Below are 16,853 nucleotides of genomic sequence, written 5' to 3' on the forward strand. Positions count from 1 at the left end.
AACCATAACAAAATATGGTTAGTCACTAAAATACGTGACTATAAAAAGAAAACAAAATAATAAACTGGCAATAACTTATGTACTTTTAAGTATGGTAATGCCAAATAACAAATTTAAAATGGTGTAGATACACTCTGGTAATACGAAATAAACTCTTCTAAGTTCCATTAAAACACCATAGTCTGAGTCTTTTTATCAGTATCATTTCAAAATAAAATTTCAGTTACCTGTAGCCGTCTATTTTGTTCTCTTGCTGGTGAGGAGTAGGAACTGATGTAAATTGGTGAAGGTTTGCTGGAACCTGTGAGAAAATAGTTTAATGGCATCGACTTCAACCTTTATTCTTTTGTCTATTTACTCTTATATTACCTAGAAAAAAAATATATAGCACCCAAACAATCAAGTCTTCAGATTTTAGAGTCTACTAATAAAATAACAATAAAATACAAATGAATTTTATTTCTCAGCAGTAGCTAAATTAAAACTGAGGAATTTTTTGTGCTGCTGTTTTTATTTACCAGACTAATTTTAATACAAAAAATTTCTTTCTCCCTATTTACTGTCATCTCTTATTTTGTGACTTGTATCAAATAGTAAGAAGAGAAAAGTAAAATCAGGGAAAATATGAACTCTTGGTATAGTTTTATAATACAATAACATTACACACACACACATATATAATGTATGGTTATAATAATATAATGTGCATAATAAAACAATTTTCTGTAATAGATTTTTAAACTAAAATGAGATTTCCAAACACCTCATCTCCCAGTGTATAAACTGGATCTCCTCTTATTCTGGTAATGTGTACAATTTTAAAGAAAATAGCAGAGAGATGAAAAACCTCTTCTGTTCTTCCTGCAGTGAATATAAATGAATAAAAATAGAAAACAATATTTAGTAGTAACAGGCCTGCTAATGCAACTGTCCATATTATGGCTGTATAAACTCCTTATATAAGGAAGAGAATCATGGAATCATTAAGGTTGGAAAAGCCCTTCAAGATCATCTGGTCCAACTATCACACTACTACCAATGTCACCCACTAAACCATGTCCCTAATCACCACATCCAACCTTTCCTTGAACACCCTGAGGTAAGAGTTCACCTAACAAGTATCTTACCAGTATATATGTCTTTATGTGCAATGACGTCGCCTTGGTTATTATAATACTGCATAGAAGGTTGTGTTCTATCATATTCAGAGCGGGGTTCTCTAATTCCTAATAAAGCCGGTGATGAAGATGTGCTGCCAACTGATGAAAAAATAAAGATTACCATTATGTGCAATAAAAGCCTTTCTCAGACCTAACCTTCTCTCTTCTCTCCTCATCCTTTCCTTTCCCAAGGATTAGCAAATGAAGCGAGTAAACTTGTGTGTAAAGGACAAAACTAGTTACATAGCTTTTCCTGTATGGAGAACACCAATTATGAAAGCAATCAATGACATACCATTAAATTATCATTAAACTTCGTATTACAGTGAGTCATTACTCCATAATGCTTACAACTAAAATAAGAAACTTTACCCATTTCATTTTGCATATGACATTTTCTTTAGCACAGCTACTCAAATACAAATGTAATTGTTCATTTGTTTGCTAAAGTTTATGATCTTACGTATCTTGTACTTAAATAAAATCTCCAAGTCCACCATATCACCTGAGACAGGAACAGAAAACTTGCCTGGCTGAAGCAATCCACATGCAGACTTGTGTTATTGCTCTTACATTAGCATGCAGAAGTGAATCTTGGCCATTTGGTCAGCTCCAGTTGGCTGACAGCAACAGGTTACTTTGTGGTATTACAGTGAACAGTTGAATCTCTACTTCAGTTGTAAACAGTTTGTTCTGCTAAATCTTTTCTCTTTCACAGACAACTGGTTTGTTGACTTACGTACTTAAAAACAAATTCTAGAAATTTTGTTTCAAAACATTATCTTCTTCCACTAGCCATGCCCGTTAGATCAAATCTCACAGTTTTGTGCTATTATGGATAGTTTAATTGCTGATATTTTTCCTAGCATATTCATAGCTTTAAAGGTTAATTTTTGAGGCGTTATTAAAATTCTGAAACTGTTCAATATAGCGTGTGCATTAATAATAGGACGTGTACAATCAAGTCACTGTAACAAAGAACAATGGCTACAGACCAAGTGGAACTGTTCTACCATGCATCTACTGTGTACACTGTAATCTGCAAGGCTACTGCCACAGTGCTCTTTGTGTTTATGTTTTGTGCACCAGACTTCCACCATAATAATTATACCTTGTTCATACTCTGGAACAGAAAAACAGGCACTTCCTATTAGGATTTAAAAAAAAACAACAAAAAAACTAAGTTCTCTCTGAAATGTAACAGCCTCTGAATATTATGTTAGAACTTCCCCTCTTATTTCCTACTTGTAGTTCACAAAACTGGAGCAGCAAAGTCATTCTGTTAGCATATCTTAGGGGGAGAAAACTCTGAGGTGAGGATTTGGAATACCCTTTTACACTTCGGCTGAGGGAACTGTCTAGATTTTACTGAAGCAATATTTGCTTCATTGTCATTGCTTATTTTGAGAAGATACTTTGGCTCTGTCTGTAGATACATAGCTTAAACAGTCCTCCAGTTCAAGATGCTATTTTGATGGCAGTACATGCAACTTGGTGACTAGGTGTAAAGGTGAAAACTGCCTTTGGTATCACATTGTTCAAGAATGACAAAGGGGTAATTGTTTGGGACAATTTATTAGAATCCCAAAGGGCTGGGAGAAAACTGAATGAGGAACATGGTAAGATCAGGATTACAAAATCCCCTGGAACTGTTATCAGTAGTCTGCTGTTGTATGATATTAGACAAAGAAAGTCCTGCATATTGGTGGTTGAGGGGAACTATGCACATGAAAGACATTTTCTTTCCCTTAGTCACTGTAGGTATACTGCTTATAGCAAAATAAATTCCTGTCTGAGTCTATTTTTCATTCACCCATGTCATGAAGTAGCATGTGAGGACTGTTCCTTTTTATAAAAGTAGTAATTAAACAACTGTATTATAGGAGCTGATCTGTTATTTTAGCAGTCATGGTAAATATGTATTTCTCAGTATTAAGAGAGATCTATTCACACAAAAATAGAAAGGTAAATTGGATAACAAATGCTAAATGAAGAGTATACAAAACCTACTTGAAGCCTTGTACATCAGCCCTGTCCAACATCTAAATCCTACTCCTGGAAATGTTAAAGGAACAAAGGGGAGATTACTGCAATAAATGAGAAGCAGTCAGAAAAGATATTTTTTTATTTGTCTTGCTCATCCTAATGGAACATTACAGGGAACAAAAATAGGTTCCTTGCTGATTTATCTTCTTTACATGCTTTTAAGTATGCATGTTCTGTGAGGCTACACCTACCCTGCCATGTTATACAGCACAAAAGGAGTGGCTTTGTAGAGGGCAAAGGTGACAAAATCAAGATGTCTACACTGTACACTCTGAGGATTTTACTTAAGACTAAATCTAATCTTGTCCCACAGACTGGATGTCTGTCATCAGACAGAGTACATCGTTGCTCTGGAAGCACACCATCCAATTTAGTTTCTTCCAAAAGGAACACAATTCACACATTCTGAGACTGTTTGCACTTTGAATGGCATTAAGGAGTAAATGGGGAGATTGGCTGCGAAGTGCTTCTTATCCAAACTAAAATGCTGTTGTAGAGACACCTCACAAACTCTGTGGGATATGGAACCTGACAGTAATATCAGCTAAGGTAACATTCAGAGAACATGAAATTCTTGTGCAGTCTTGTTTAAATACAGAGGAGACACAGCATGGCCCCCATGTTTTAGACAGGATGACAAATAAACTGAAAGGCTATTTGAGTTTGAAAATGAGACACAAGGTACCCCTTTGGCAAATCTCTTTTTGTGTCTTGACTGACCTGACTGTATGACAGGTGACATCTGCTGATTTGTTGTTGATAAAGAAGGATGCGATTTGAATCTCTCTCGCTCTAGTGTTGATACTGGTGTAATAAAATGACTCTGATTCCATCCATCCTGTGGAGTGGTAAAAAGAAGAGAACAAAATAAATTGCTTTGCATTAAATTAACAGTTTTTGTAGAACTGTTTTCCAGTGGAGGCTCCTTTTGTAATCTACCTTTTTATAAATGCTACGGAGATCTCGGTATTGCCATAACGTATTCAGTACCTGGGCAGCTGCCTTGACAACTTTCAGTGAGGATCTAAGGAAATAAGGAATATTACATTAGTAGAAAGCAGAGACTCCACTTCAACAAAATAATATTTGTGAGCTAGGGAACAGTCTAAACCCTGCAGCTGTGAAGCAAGTCAGGTCATCTCTTCAGGTTTCAGTAATGCATGCCTGCATTACAACAGTGTGAGCACAGCTGTGTCAGCAGTCTTAAACAAGCAGGCTGGTGCAGAGACAGATAAAGCATGACAATTATTTCCCGCTCTAGCCTAGAAATTCTTTCTTTGGGTCACCCACATGAGAAATATGGATTGTCATCTTCTACAAAAATAAAAAATCATGATAAGAAACATTGTTTAGTATATTTAATAAAAACAGAGACTGTATACTTGAAATCTTTACACAAGGTTCGTAACTGTAGGATAACAACGAAGTAAAGGGAGCTAGTATTGAAAGTGTCCAGACAACCTCATACTGAGACTTGTTTTCTAGTTCTGTGTTGCACTACTGAAAACATTTATTGGTCAATGAAACACCTTTCCATTCTCAAGAGCAAGGCTAGGGAAACTGCTGCAGCTATTATTAAAAATAAAATCACATCATCTTTTTAAAGAGAAATGGTAGTAGTACTGAAGAAGTGATTTGAAATTAAATGCCACAGCATGACACCTACATTAAACATACGCCTTTTTCCATCAGTGTGAAGATTCATCCAAATACACTTTTTGAAATAAAAGCCTGAAAAAAAAATGCTGGACAGAACTGCAGTTTATAGTGTCAGTCAATGAGTAGACACTTCTGTTTGAAAAATTTTCATAGAATCGTTTAGTTTGGAAGAGACCCATAAGATCAAGTCCAACCGTCGCCTAACATTACCAAGTCCACCACTAAACATCCACACTTAAATACCTCCAGGAAATGGCAACTCCACCACTTCCCTGGGCAGCCTGTCCCAATGCCTAACCGTCCCTTCTGTGAAGAAATTCTTCCTGACATCTAATCTAAACCTCCCCTGGTACAACCTGAGTCTGTTCTACCGTGTTTTAAATTTGTTCAGCGTATCCTGTTCCCTTAGAGTTGTAAGTGCTACTTTACACGTCATCTCCAAAACAGTCATGTAAAGGACCACTGCAGTCACAGCTGCAGTTGAGTCTGTGCTTTGAAAACATGAAGCATCATAAATTGTGGATACTGAAAATATAGTCCACACTCTCTTTTTGAGGCAGATTTTGTTAAAAATGCAGTACATTTAATTCACACAGACCAACTTCTCCATAGCTGGAGATCCTTTCCTCCTCCTTACCATCTGAGCAACACTGGGAATAGTACACAGGGCTGAACACGTAATCATTTTTCTTCTATCCATAAAACGGAGATCTGAGATATTCTGGTTTACACAAGAGTCCTGCTAATCTGAATTCCACCAGATATGCCAAGGAATTCAAAACAGAGATGCTGATCAGAGCCAAATGGGGTGCCCTGAGGCTGCACTAACTGTGCTGTGCTGATGGTGCACAACTCAGGAGCCATTTGTACTCCTGTTCCTTCATCCTCAGCTATCCAGTTCTGAAAGTTTTTAGTATCATTACATAAACACAATGTATGATAATGCCCTGTGCTGAGCTCAGCTAACAAAACTCCAAGCACACCAGGCTCCATGACACAGCTATACCTGAATCAGTCTGCAGAGAGCCAGATCTGACCAAACAACACTTGCCCTGCAATCCTATTCCAGAAAATCCCACTGGCTAGGGAAACTGCTTGGTAGGGCAAGCTTTCCTCACAACCTACATATAATTAGGAGTTACTGTGATGCATCCTGACAAAGGTGTCAAAATATTCTGACTATGAAAAGCTCTAAATATTCCATGAATGATGTGGATGTGTAAAAGAAGAAAAGTTTTTTAATACCATTCTACCTGAACAGTCCCCATTAACATGATTACTGTCTGCAACTATAAAAGCCTCCAACAGCTTTAAAGAATAGACTGTAAAAGAATGGTAGGTACCATACCAACTGCCTCTCCTGTCCCAGTGTGCTTCAGACTCTGATAGCTACTCAGATTAGGACTGCAAAACCAGATCTCTCCCCCTTTTTTTTGTGAGTTAAAAAAGACAAAACAAACAAATAAACCCAAACCATTTCCTGTGTTCTTAAACATTTGAAATGGAATAGAGAAAGCATTTAGGTATGAAGTTTGTTGCCTACTTGCCTGTCACCTCTTCCTTTTGTTATGTTCACCAGCTTTTCTATTCCTCCAGTATCAGCAAGGGCTTTGGCATTTTCCATGTTTTTACTAGTGACCTCATGCAAAGCACAGCAGATAGCTGCCACAGTCTCATCAGACAATATGCTTGGACCATTGCCTCCTGGAAGCCGATTCACCAGATCTCGCATAGCATATTTACCTATAAAAAAACATCAACAGAATCAAGTAAGAAAACACATTTTGGTATTTAAGAGTTAAAATTCTAGGACTCATTAATAAATTGCACCTTAAAGAAATAAAATGGAACGTAGGATCAAAAACAGAGAAAAGTTCCAAGAATCTGCACGTTATATGGTCAAGTGAGACTAAAGATCAATTTTTGATTTTTTTTTTCTCCCTTCTGGCTTAAAACATGAGAAGCAAGCTGCATTTTTATTAAAACAGGAGCGCTTGCAAACAGTGATTATTTGGAGAAAGCAGAATCATTCAAAGAAAACATTACATTATTTTTATGATTCAAGGAGTGGTGTTTATGCCTAAGCTTCATTTGTGGGAGGGTTAACGAAATCCTTACAGCAATTTGAAGCTTTCCTTTCAGACATTCTGTTCACCTTATTTGTTACTTCCAAGAGATCAGATCTCAACTCTTTCAATTTCAATTACTGACTGATGCACAGGAATAATCAAACTGCAAACAAAGGAAATTAACTAAAGCTAAGGTAAATATTTTTCTTATTTAGGCTATGCTGATAATTAAATGATTATTAATTCAATAAATTACTTTATTGAAGACATGTATTTGTACATAATAGTGCTCAACGGATAAGCTTTGCACAAAGCTATTAGCTATCTATTTGCATAACATGCCTGGGTAAAAAAAAAACGCAAAGAAATTAACAAATTCCACAAACAAAAGCGATTCAATTTCAAACACATTGGAATACTAGCACCAACTATGTTGTATACAGTAGTATTCTGTCACAGCCAATATTTGGCTCACGTTGTATACAGTAGTATTCTGTCACAGCCAATCTTTTGGCTCACAAACACACATTTGCATATACTAATTTATATTGTTACTTGTTGCAGTATCCACTTTTTTAAAAAACATTTTTTTCCCCCAGAGTTTAGACCATGTAAACCCATTAGTCCTGCACCTACCAATGGTGATAAATTTGCAAAAAATAGGGTACCAGCATGGGGTAACTTATGATACATGTCTCAAAATATTTTACATGTGGAAAGTCATTAATTCTTTGATAGGTAAAGCTTTGACAGGGAGAGAAATCAGGCGGCTCTTGAACTGAGAAGTTCTGCCAGAAGGGGAAGAAAGTCCTGAAAAAAGTGTATCACCTGATTATTACCTCTATATGGCTGATGCAACAACAGACCTGATTTTTTTTTTCACCAATTTTTTAATAGATGTAATACCTACTCTGCAAGAAAACATATCCTGAACATCCTAGATGGTGAAGCTCCATAAATGTATAAATGCAGCTGAAAAAGTTTTACTATCTTTTTGAGAGAAACTTGCTCTTATCTGTATAAATAGCTCTTATGTACTTACCCTGGTAGCCTAAAACATAGAAAATTCTTCTGTAACAGATATCAAACATCTTTATACCTTGACACATGTTAGTAGGGTTAGCATAGGGTATAGCAGTCTGAAGCTGAGAGTGAGGTTGCCACAATAGACAGGTTCCTGACCAAGGCACGAAAAATGTTTGCCTTTTTTTTTTTTTTTTTAAATGAGAAAGGCATAGCTGAGTGCTCAAAATATTAAATATTAAAGCTGACTAATAGGAAACTAAGTTTTTCTAGGAAGCACCCTTGTTGATTTCTTAATTCAGCATGGGCACATATATACTGCTCTATACCTGTGATTTGGTAGAAATACTTCACTAGGAGAGGAATTTTCCCCCCTCTCCCCCTATCCAATACTGTTAAATGAAGTATTTACTGATGTAACGACAGCGGGGCTGTCCTATTCTCTCAGAATATGTAAGGGACCTTGAAGCCCTCTGAGAAAGTTACTATTTTGCTCCAAGGAAGTACAGTTCTGTTTCCAGTCAGACTTTGTACTGCCAGTTTCCTGTCCAGTTTAGTTTGGCTGAGGTGACTTCAATCTGTTGTAAAGAGATCGCCATGCAAGATGGCTAAAGACAAACTGAAATGACAATGCTACTCTGAAAAGCTACTGTTATCAAAAAGATTTATTTCTGTGAGACCAGTAACACGACGTAGTATGCTATTTCTATTGGTAGAACCTCACCCTGGTATTCTTTCAATAAAGGTCTGACGTATTGGTAACCGTGCTTTATTCAGTACAGTTCTGTACTTACCAATAAGTTCCTTATTACGAACATCTAATGCCATGTTCCTTAAGGCAGTTGCCACAGATGAAACAACTCTATCGTTATCCATTCTCAGCAGTTCCACAAGGATTGGCAGACCTTTTTCTTTTCTTACAGCGGCTCGAATGTATGCTGCAAACTGTAATCGAACTCCAGTTACTCTCATATCTAGTAGAACATTCTAATTAAAATGATCTTATTAGGTTGTAATTCTTATGTATTTTAGGGAAAATCTTCCAATGAAAAACAATTGAAAGATATGTTAAATGCATATCTTTTTATTAGTAAAAAGTGTTGATTCTCTGCTATTTTTTTCACTCATTCCTGGTATGGAGCAATGTTTAAAGAAAGGGACCTAACAGATAAAATAACTTAACAGATGACAAATTATTAGAGAGGGAACAGTATATTTTTTTTAGGACCAACTTTAAAGCAGGCATAAAATGAAAAAGTCTCAGCTGTTTATCTACAGCAAAGAAACCAATTAATATTTTTTTTCATCTCTGTGACAAATACAATAGCACTACATGAGAACACTATTAATGTTATGTACGCAAAGGTCATAAGCAAGAATGTATGGAAATAAAACAGATAAACTCATTTATTCTCAGAACCAATTAATATAGAGTACCATAGTTCTGATCTTGTGAAGTGTTATTACTGTATAGTATACATATTTATTTGGCACTGGTCTTATTTTGACAGTACCTTCCCACCAGAACTCACAGCAGTTAAGATTTTTTTTGGCTCTAACATGTACCAGAATAAAGATTCTTCTGTTTATTTTAAATAAGTGGTACCAATTTCAAGGCCAGTTTCCAGATTGCTCTTCCTGCCTACCATCTTTGGCATTGCTTTTCACTGTGGAAATTATACTTCCATAGCGCATAAGCAGGAATGACAGACACCAGACGGAAACACTGATACGCATGTACTAGAAAATTACCTGGTTCTCCCTAAACCCATTCCAATACCTTACTGAAACAGAACAGCAAAAGTTTAACTATAGGAGGAAGAGTAGGAATTCAGATACCTTCCAATTGCCTGCAGAAAGATTCTGGAGAGATCCTGCAGAGCCCTCAAGAGTAGCTGGATTGGAGCTTTCTGCTAGAAGTGTTAGGTATGGTTTTACCACAGATGGGTGCCACAGCATTTCTACCCCTTTAGGAGACTTGGAAAATCCTGGTATAGGGCCAACTCCATCCCACTGAGAAGTGAACATAAATTTGTAAGTACAAGAAACCTCTATATTTTCATTCAACTTATGGTATTTTTTCTTCAAACTCTGTACTTTCCCCCAGCATTAGCTAAGTAGGTGATATATTTGTAATACAAAGAAAAAGGTATACCTGATCCTCCTGTGAAGTTTTTTTTTTCTTCTTCTTTTTTTTTCCCCAGCAACTTGGCTCTGAATCTTTGCTAGGTGATTCTTTTCCTAACAAGTCATCCAATTCATTGATACCTAGCAGACGTGCCTGAGGCACCTCCAGTTCCAAACGGTAAGAAAGGTTTCTCAAGGTACACACACAGTTTTCCACTGTCTGAAACCAAACCATAAAGATATTAAGTAACCTGTTGCTTTCTGATATAGTGATAAAGCAAACGAAATTAAGTACAGGTGAAAAGGCATTTGAAACACAAGCACCAAATTCTAATTCTGGGCCTTGGGCATTGCTACATCTGCTTCTTTGGGAAAACTGCAATCTACCTCCTGATATTCTCGAAAATGAAAACTCTAACAGTCATCTCTACACTGGTGGCTTATTTTAAGTATCCTGAAAATACAAAGCACAAGAGCTTATTATTAAAGAATGAATACGTCAACACTGACAAAAATGAAAAGTACAGAACAAATTAAACTGCATTATGCAACAAAATTTGATTGTGCATCATTAAATTAGGGTTGGGAGAGAAGACTGTCTGAAACACATCACAGTGAGGAATTATAGTACAAAAACCTCAAAAGATCAAATCAGACATACGGCTCAGCACAAAAAATCACTTAGATGAAACATGCACACACCTTGCTGTCATAGTCTGATGTGTTCACACATGTGTGGATCACATACAGCAGTGAATCAACCAGCCCTTCGCATGACCTCATCTGTTTCCGGGCTTCTTCACCTGCAGAACTTAGATTCCTAAAGGGTTGAAATGACAAATGAACACAGCGTATTCACAGATAGACATACGTGCAATAATTTTACCAGATACTTTGCAGAAGCTTGAGTTTCGTGTTTTGTTTTTGTTTTTGTTTGTTTGTTTAAGATAAAATAATAGTAAATATATGCTTGCTTTTAACTTCTCTAGTTGGTGCAGCAACCCACCCCACCTGAATGTTTACAAAAAATGAAAATGATTCAAACCTGTAATTTCAAGACAGAATTGACTCGTTGACAAAACAAGCCACGAGTAGAAGCCCTTTCTCACGGACTTTTCCATTCCAAGCCCTCTCTGTCATACTAACAAAAACTTGTGGCTCGTATGCTCTGGTATAGGTGGTTGAGCTTGTTTTTGTTTAAAATACCCTTTGCTACTACTTCTTAAAATTGGATCCATTCACTGATCTGCTGTTCCATGGTTGCAGTGTCATTTAACATTTGTAATACTGATACACAGAAGCATAAAGTAAGGTACAGGGGAAGGAAAAGTGTGCTTTAGAATAAGTAACAAAAGTGTGTGCAGACAATTATTTGCCTGCAAAGCAACCACATTGCAAAACCTGAACTTTATGTAGTGATTAAATGCATGCTGAAACTAGTACTATTGCTAATAAAAAAAAAGAAGTCACAGTGCCTGTCTGTAGAGGTGTGTATTCTCCAGACATTGTGCTGGTATTGTATCCTCTAGACATCATACTATCCCTGTATGTTCAAAAGCAGTGTGAAGCTTGTGGTCTTGAAAAATAACCCAACAAATAAAAAAAGTAACTTATAAAAATATTCAGGAATATAGAATGGTTACCAGCAAATAAAAACAATTTTTGTGCTTCTACTTAAACACAATGGCTTTAATATGCTGTTTAATAGAAGACAGTTTGAAATGTAATATATTGAAATAATAAGCAAACCTACAAACAAACAGGAACAGCTCATATACTACTGTTGGTCTTTCAATTCTCTTTTCAGATGTTTTAGTTTCATATTTTATTAGTCTTATTGCTGTTTAAGAAATCCACAAAGGGATTAGTTGAACATTTCTTTACTTGTACATATACATATACTATTTTTAGATGTATACAGTATTAAAAAAATCACCAAATTCACACTGTTTTTCCTGAATAAAATTAATGAGGTGTGCACATAATGCAAAAATTGCAGTAATGGGGGAAAAGTGTCATGATTGTTTGCAATGTATATAGAAAACTGCCAAAAATTTGACTACTAGCCATTATAATTAACATCTTTCAGTGACTAACTTTGTACTTTTCATATTCTAACAGAGAAAATACATATATGACAGTTGCCTGAATGATAGAACTAAATTGAATTTATAGAACGCAACAGCTAGTTTGTCTTAAAATTTAAAATATAAAATGACCTGTTGGATAACACAATTACTCCATAAAAAGAGCAATACTCCTCTATAACAGCAAATTACCTCAGGCATCCTGTAGTATTGCGTAGAACTAGGGAAGTCTGAAATTTAATTTTATGATCATCATCAAATGAAGAACTGTTCCATCCAGAATGTGGCACTATCACAGTGTTTGTTAGTGTTGACAAAGCATCTCTAATGATTGTCATCTTTACTGCATCACATGAAGACAAGTTCCAGAGAACCCCTTAAGAAAAGATTTCCATTGTTGTCAAGTTAGAAAAGACTTGGTAAACAAATATAAAGCAACATTAACAACTTAAAAGACTTTGCTTTTAACAGGAGAAAGATTATTTACCTATGCATTCAGTCTGCAATGCAATTTTAACGTTATTCTAACAGTAACGGTCAGTAAGTGGTCAGCAAAGCTGCCATTAAGACTCACTTCACAGACTGAAATAAAATGCCCTCACATGCAGGTTATTACGTATTCAGTAACCTTTACTCTGTCTGTCTGGCAAGCGTGTAAACTCTTCAAGTCTCCCACTATACTGAGAAGGAAAACATGCATATTAATGAATAAATACTCTCCTTTTTCTTAAGGAAAAACACTCAACAGAAACATACACTGATTGACAGATGTTCCCTTCTTCCTTCCTTTCCTTAGGTACAGCTCATCCTCTCCTGTCAGGAGCAGAGAAAGTCCTCAATGCACTACAGAAATCTAGAGGAATATTCCCTACAAGCATACAAACTCATTTCACTTGCAAAACACCTTTCCGTTTTCCTGAAACATATGTGCCTCGAGCTTCTCTTTCTAATGCTAGTATCTTTCTTAGTTATCTAAAGAGGATTCCTATATTGACTATCTGCAATGGGAAGAGAAATCTGTCTTTTTGTAGTTGGCCAGGCAAAATGCCAAATCACTACAAGTTTGTGTAAAAAAGGCGTGAACAACTGATTTCCAAAGGGTGAGTCTTCAATAAGCCTTTAAGAATGAGGTTTGGGAGGGAGAAGAAAAATTATTATCCTCATTTATAAGAAACTGGGAAATTGAAGTTAAAAAGCAATATTTGGCAATATTCTTAAGAGACAGTGTTTAGGACTGAAATCTCTTCAGATTCCTATGCAGAAATAACGATTTAAAGGTATTCATAGGAATACAAGAGCAAAAATGAAGTGAGAAGAAACCAAGTCTATGGACATCATGGCTGAAAGCTCATTACTGTCTTGCAAACATAAGATCTTGTGGAAAAAAATCTCAGAAAATGATAGAGAAGATACTGGCAGATGGGTGATTGCCAGTAAAGTTTCAAGACAAGGTCCCAAGTGTGTGACATGACATTATTCTATATTAGGAGGAACCTGGAAAGATAGTATCCAGAAAGAATTGCAAAATGAACAGTGGAAGGGGGAAAATGGTTTTGCTGACCTGCAATGAATTACTGCGCTCTCGCATTGTACGTCTGGGCTATTAGATACTTAATGTGGAACTGAACTTCCAAAGCCTAATATAAAAATCCTACAGAAAGTTTCTTCTTGAAAACCATAGCAAGAGGTCTCAAGTGTTACACATTCAACTAACCAAATGAATTGAATACTATCAATCTTTTATCCTCAGGCAGAATTCTACAGTTTCCTACCTTTTTACACAGTCTTCCTGTAAGACATTCAGATACAAATTATTAGATCTGACATGCATACACATTTCCAATAATCTAATCTTCATTGTCATCATGAAACACAACTTGAAATTCATCTAAATTCTCACCAGGCACAGGTGATATCTTTCATGAAAAACTCTCAGTATTTTCCTCACATGCAATATTTTTCTAATTGTAAAGTTGCATAGCTGTGTACACTCAGCAGAGACATTAAATAGCATTTTCTCAATACCCCACTACAATTGCTACTATAAACCATATGGTTAATTTTCAGTTTGACTAGATCTCAAACATTTAGTTTCCTCTGAAACAAATTATGGGGGGACAAAAAGGTAAAAATTATAAAAGTTTATAAAAACAAAAGTCTGCAAAACAGCAAAAGATTTTCATACAGCCACACAAAAGAAGGAAAAGTATTTCTGTAAAACAGCCTGCCTTTTTCTCTTCAGAAAAACACGTGGGGGGGGGTGGATATATTCCAGAGGAGATTTATGACTGTCTTTCAGTATCTAGTTGTGACATAGGCAGTCAAAATATGTAATTCCCAGAGATTCCTCTCTTTGTGGTTTAGCCAACATACAAAGATAACTTGAACGTCTGAAGAATGTGGAAGCTAACTTCGCTGTTCCTGCATAACGTAACTTTCTTCAACAACTCAACCTACCTAGACCGGACTTTTTGGCAGTTAGGCTAAGATTGGTTCTTGTGAGCATTTATCATACAAAGCATCTTCAATAACCTCCCAGCTGCCTTTTCTAAAACCAAAACATATTTATTTGACTGCTGTTGCTTCAATGGAAAGCAGAATGTGCCTTTGAAATGGATCTGTTGTGATCAGCTCCCCCAGGAGCTGGAATTTGTTGTGTGGTATTTTATGAAAGATTCTTTTTTTGTAGTAATTTTGTTGTGTCTCTTGAGTGAGCCTCATCAACATTTGTGCTGCATCACATTTGCACACTCAAAATAGGCTTAGGTTATTTAAGTTTACTTCAGTTATTACTTATCCTTCAGTTTCAACTTTACATAAAGCAAGCTATTTCTATACACACCAAATTTCATTTCATAAAGCTGTGACTGTATATCCTCACTAAAGAACTTAATTGATAACTAACAGTGAACAACCTAAATGCTTCACTGGCTTGTAGTTTTAAGTTTTTGAGGCCATACTTCATGCAGTTCTTGATTCAAACTAGAAAATAAATCTCAGATAAACCCTTCACTAGCCCCAGTTTTGGTTTCCCCCAAATATTTGCTCTTAAAGAAAGTTATGTAAGATAGAAAGTTTATTTTAAGTCTCAGACTACTGTTAGTTACCTAACGCATATGGGAAAACATCATACTTGATTTTATGTGTCTAAGCTTTGAAAATATTAATCATAGAATGGCCTGGGTTGAAAAGGACCTTAAAGATTATCTAGTTTCAATCCCCCTGCTCTGGGCAGGGTTGCCAACCACTAGAGCAGGCTGCCCAGAGCCGCATCAAGCCTGGTCTTGAATGCCTCCAGGGATGGGGCATCTGCAACCTCCCTGTCCAAGCCATTCCAGTGCCTCTCCACCCTCTGAGTGAAAAATTTCCTCCTAATTTCCAACCTGAATCTCCTGTCTTAGTTTAAAACCATTCCCCCTTGTCTTATCACTACCAACACATGTAAATAGGCATTCCCGCTCCTGTTTGTATGCTCCCTTCAAGTACTGGAAGGCTGCAATGAGGTCTCCCCAGAGCCTTCTCTTCTCCAAGCTGAACAAGCCCAGTTCCCTCAACCTTTCTGCACAGGAGAGGTGCTCTAGCCCTCTAACCATCTTAGTGGCCCACTAGGTGTCCTTACTTACAAGTCATTACTTACTTACAAGTAAGTACTTTCTAAAAATTATTACTTAAGTAATTATTACTATTACGTACAAGTCACAAGGATTACAAGTCATCCTTAATGTATGGTTATTCAAATACGATGTAAATCTCTCAGCCTTGCCAAGTATAAGGCACTTGCCTTACTTACTGGCTAACACACAGATAGTGAAAATGCTGAACAGCTGAGAACTGTTTGAAACACCAAGGCAACAGAAGATGATATGCTACGTATCCAGGGATCATGGGCCCAGTGCAGTCAGCTGCAGCAGACTCATAAGGGACACGGCATATCCACCCTGCTTTGCCTTCGGAGGAACAGTACAACTCAGATGCTTGCTAAGAAATTGGAAGGGAACTGCCAACATCATCTTTTCTTCATGTGTATGCACTGGCACAGGCGGAAAAGACTAAGTAAAGGACCTTCCTAAACTCCATCCATCCAGAAGACTGTTAGACTTGCAAATAGTAACTTTTCCATGAGAATTATCCTGGGATTGATCAAAGAGCAAATCACTAGAGCACCACTGAGTAACTAAGTTAAAACTTGCCCAGAAGCTAACTCTTAAGGAGGTAGATTGATCAGATCATTAATAATTTATTATCCCTATGTTCATTATCTGCAGGGAAGAGCTCTCATCAGGACATTCCATTTGATAATTTGGGAGCAGTTTTCAGCTATTTATTTTACAAACCAAAAATGTGTCTTACATAGCCTTTTAATCTTCATTTTAATAACGAGAACAGTCTTATTATAGGATGTTTGTTTTTAAGAGATTTTGGACCAAATTTAGGTCTTATCAGAAACAAACCCTGAAGGGAAAGGCAGTTATAATTTGGGAAGTTTCCATTCAAACACAAGAGAGATGGTGGTGGGAGCTGGTACAATGTTGTATTCAGGAAAGGTATAAGATACTTCTAGCGTTACAGTAAAATTCTGTATGTCATTTAAATAAAGTGCCTTTTTATTTGTCATTGTTGTGAAGGTACATGGAAAAATATTTAACTGTTTTGATTGATTTTTCAACAGCTATTAGCTGCCA

General features: G+C 36.4%; 1 protein-coding gene across 9 annotated transcripts in view; it reads right to left on the reverse strand.

The window, feature by feature from the left end:
- The window catches only part of PKP4 (plakophilin 4), a 91,031-nt gene that overhangs the window by 1,339 nt on the left and 72,839 nt on the right, over positions 1-16,853 (reverse strand). For 8 of the 9 annotated variants that reach the window (XM_068686874.1, XM_068686876.1, XM_068686877.1 and 5 more), the window contains 10 exons: positions 12,364-12,547; positions 10,787-10,904; positions 10,113-10,304; positions 9,797-9,970; positions 8,752-8,902; positions 6,413-6,608; positions 4,146-4,230; positions 3,927-4,044; positions 1,128-1,259; positions 228-301 (listed from right to left, as the gene is read on the reverse strand). In XM_068686874.1, coding sequence (XP_068542975.1) covers positions 228-301; positions 1,128-1,259; positions 3,927-4,044; positions 4,146-4,230; positions 6,413-6,608; positions 8,752-8,902; positions 9,797-9,970; positions 10,113-10,304; positions 10,787-10,904; positions 12,364-12,547 — 1,424 coding nt within the window. Of the gene's footprint in view, positions 1-227; positions 302-1,127; positions 1,260-1,990; positions 2,308-3,926; positions 4,045-4,145; positions 4,231-6,412; positions 6,609-8,751; positions 8,903-9,796; positions 9,971-10,112; positions 10,305-10,786; positions 10,905-12,363; positions 12,548-16,853 lie in introns of those variants that run through there. The other variant, XM_068686875.1, reaches the window with a different exon arrangement.

The sequence above is a fragment of the Anas acuta genome, chromosome 6, assembly GCF_963932015.1.
Source record: "Anas acuta chromosome 6, bAnaAcu1.1, whole genome shotgun sequence".
Lineage (NCBI taxonomy): Eukaryota > Metazoa > Chordata > Aves > Anseriformes > Anatidae > Anas > Anas acuta.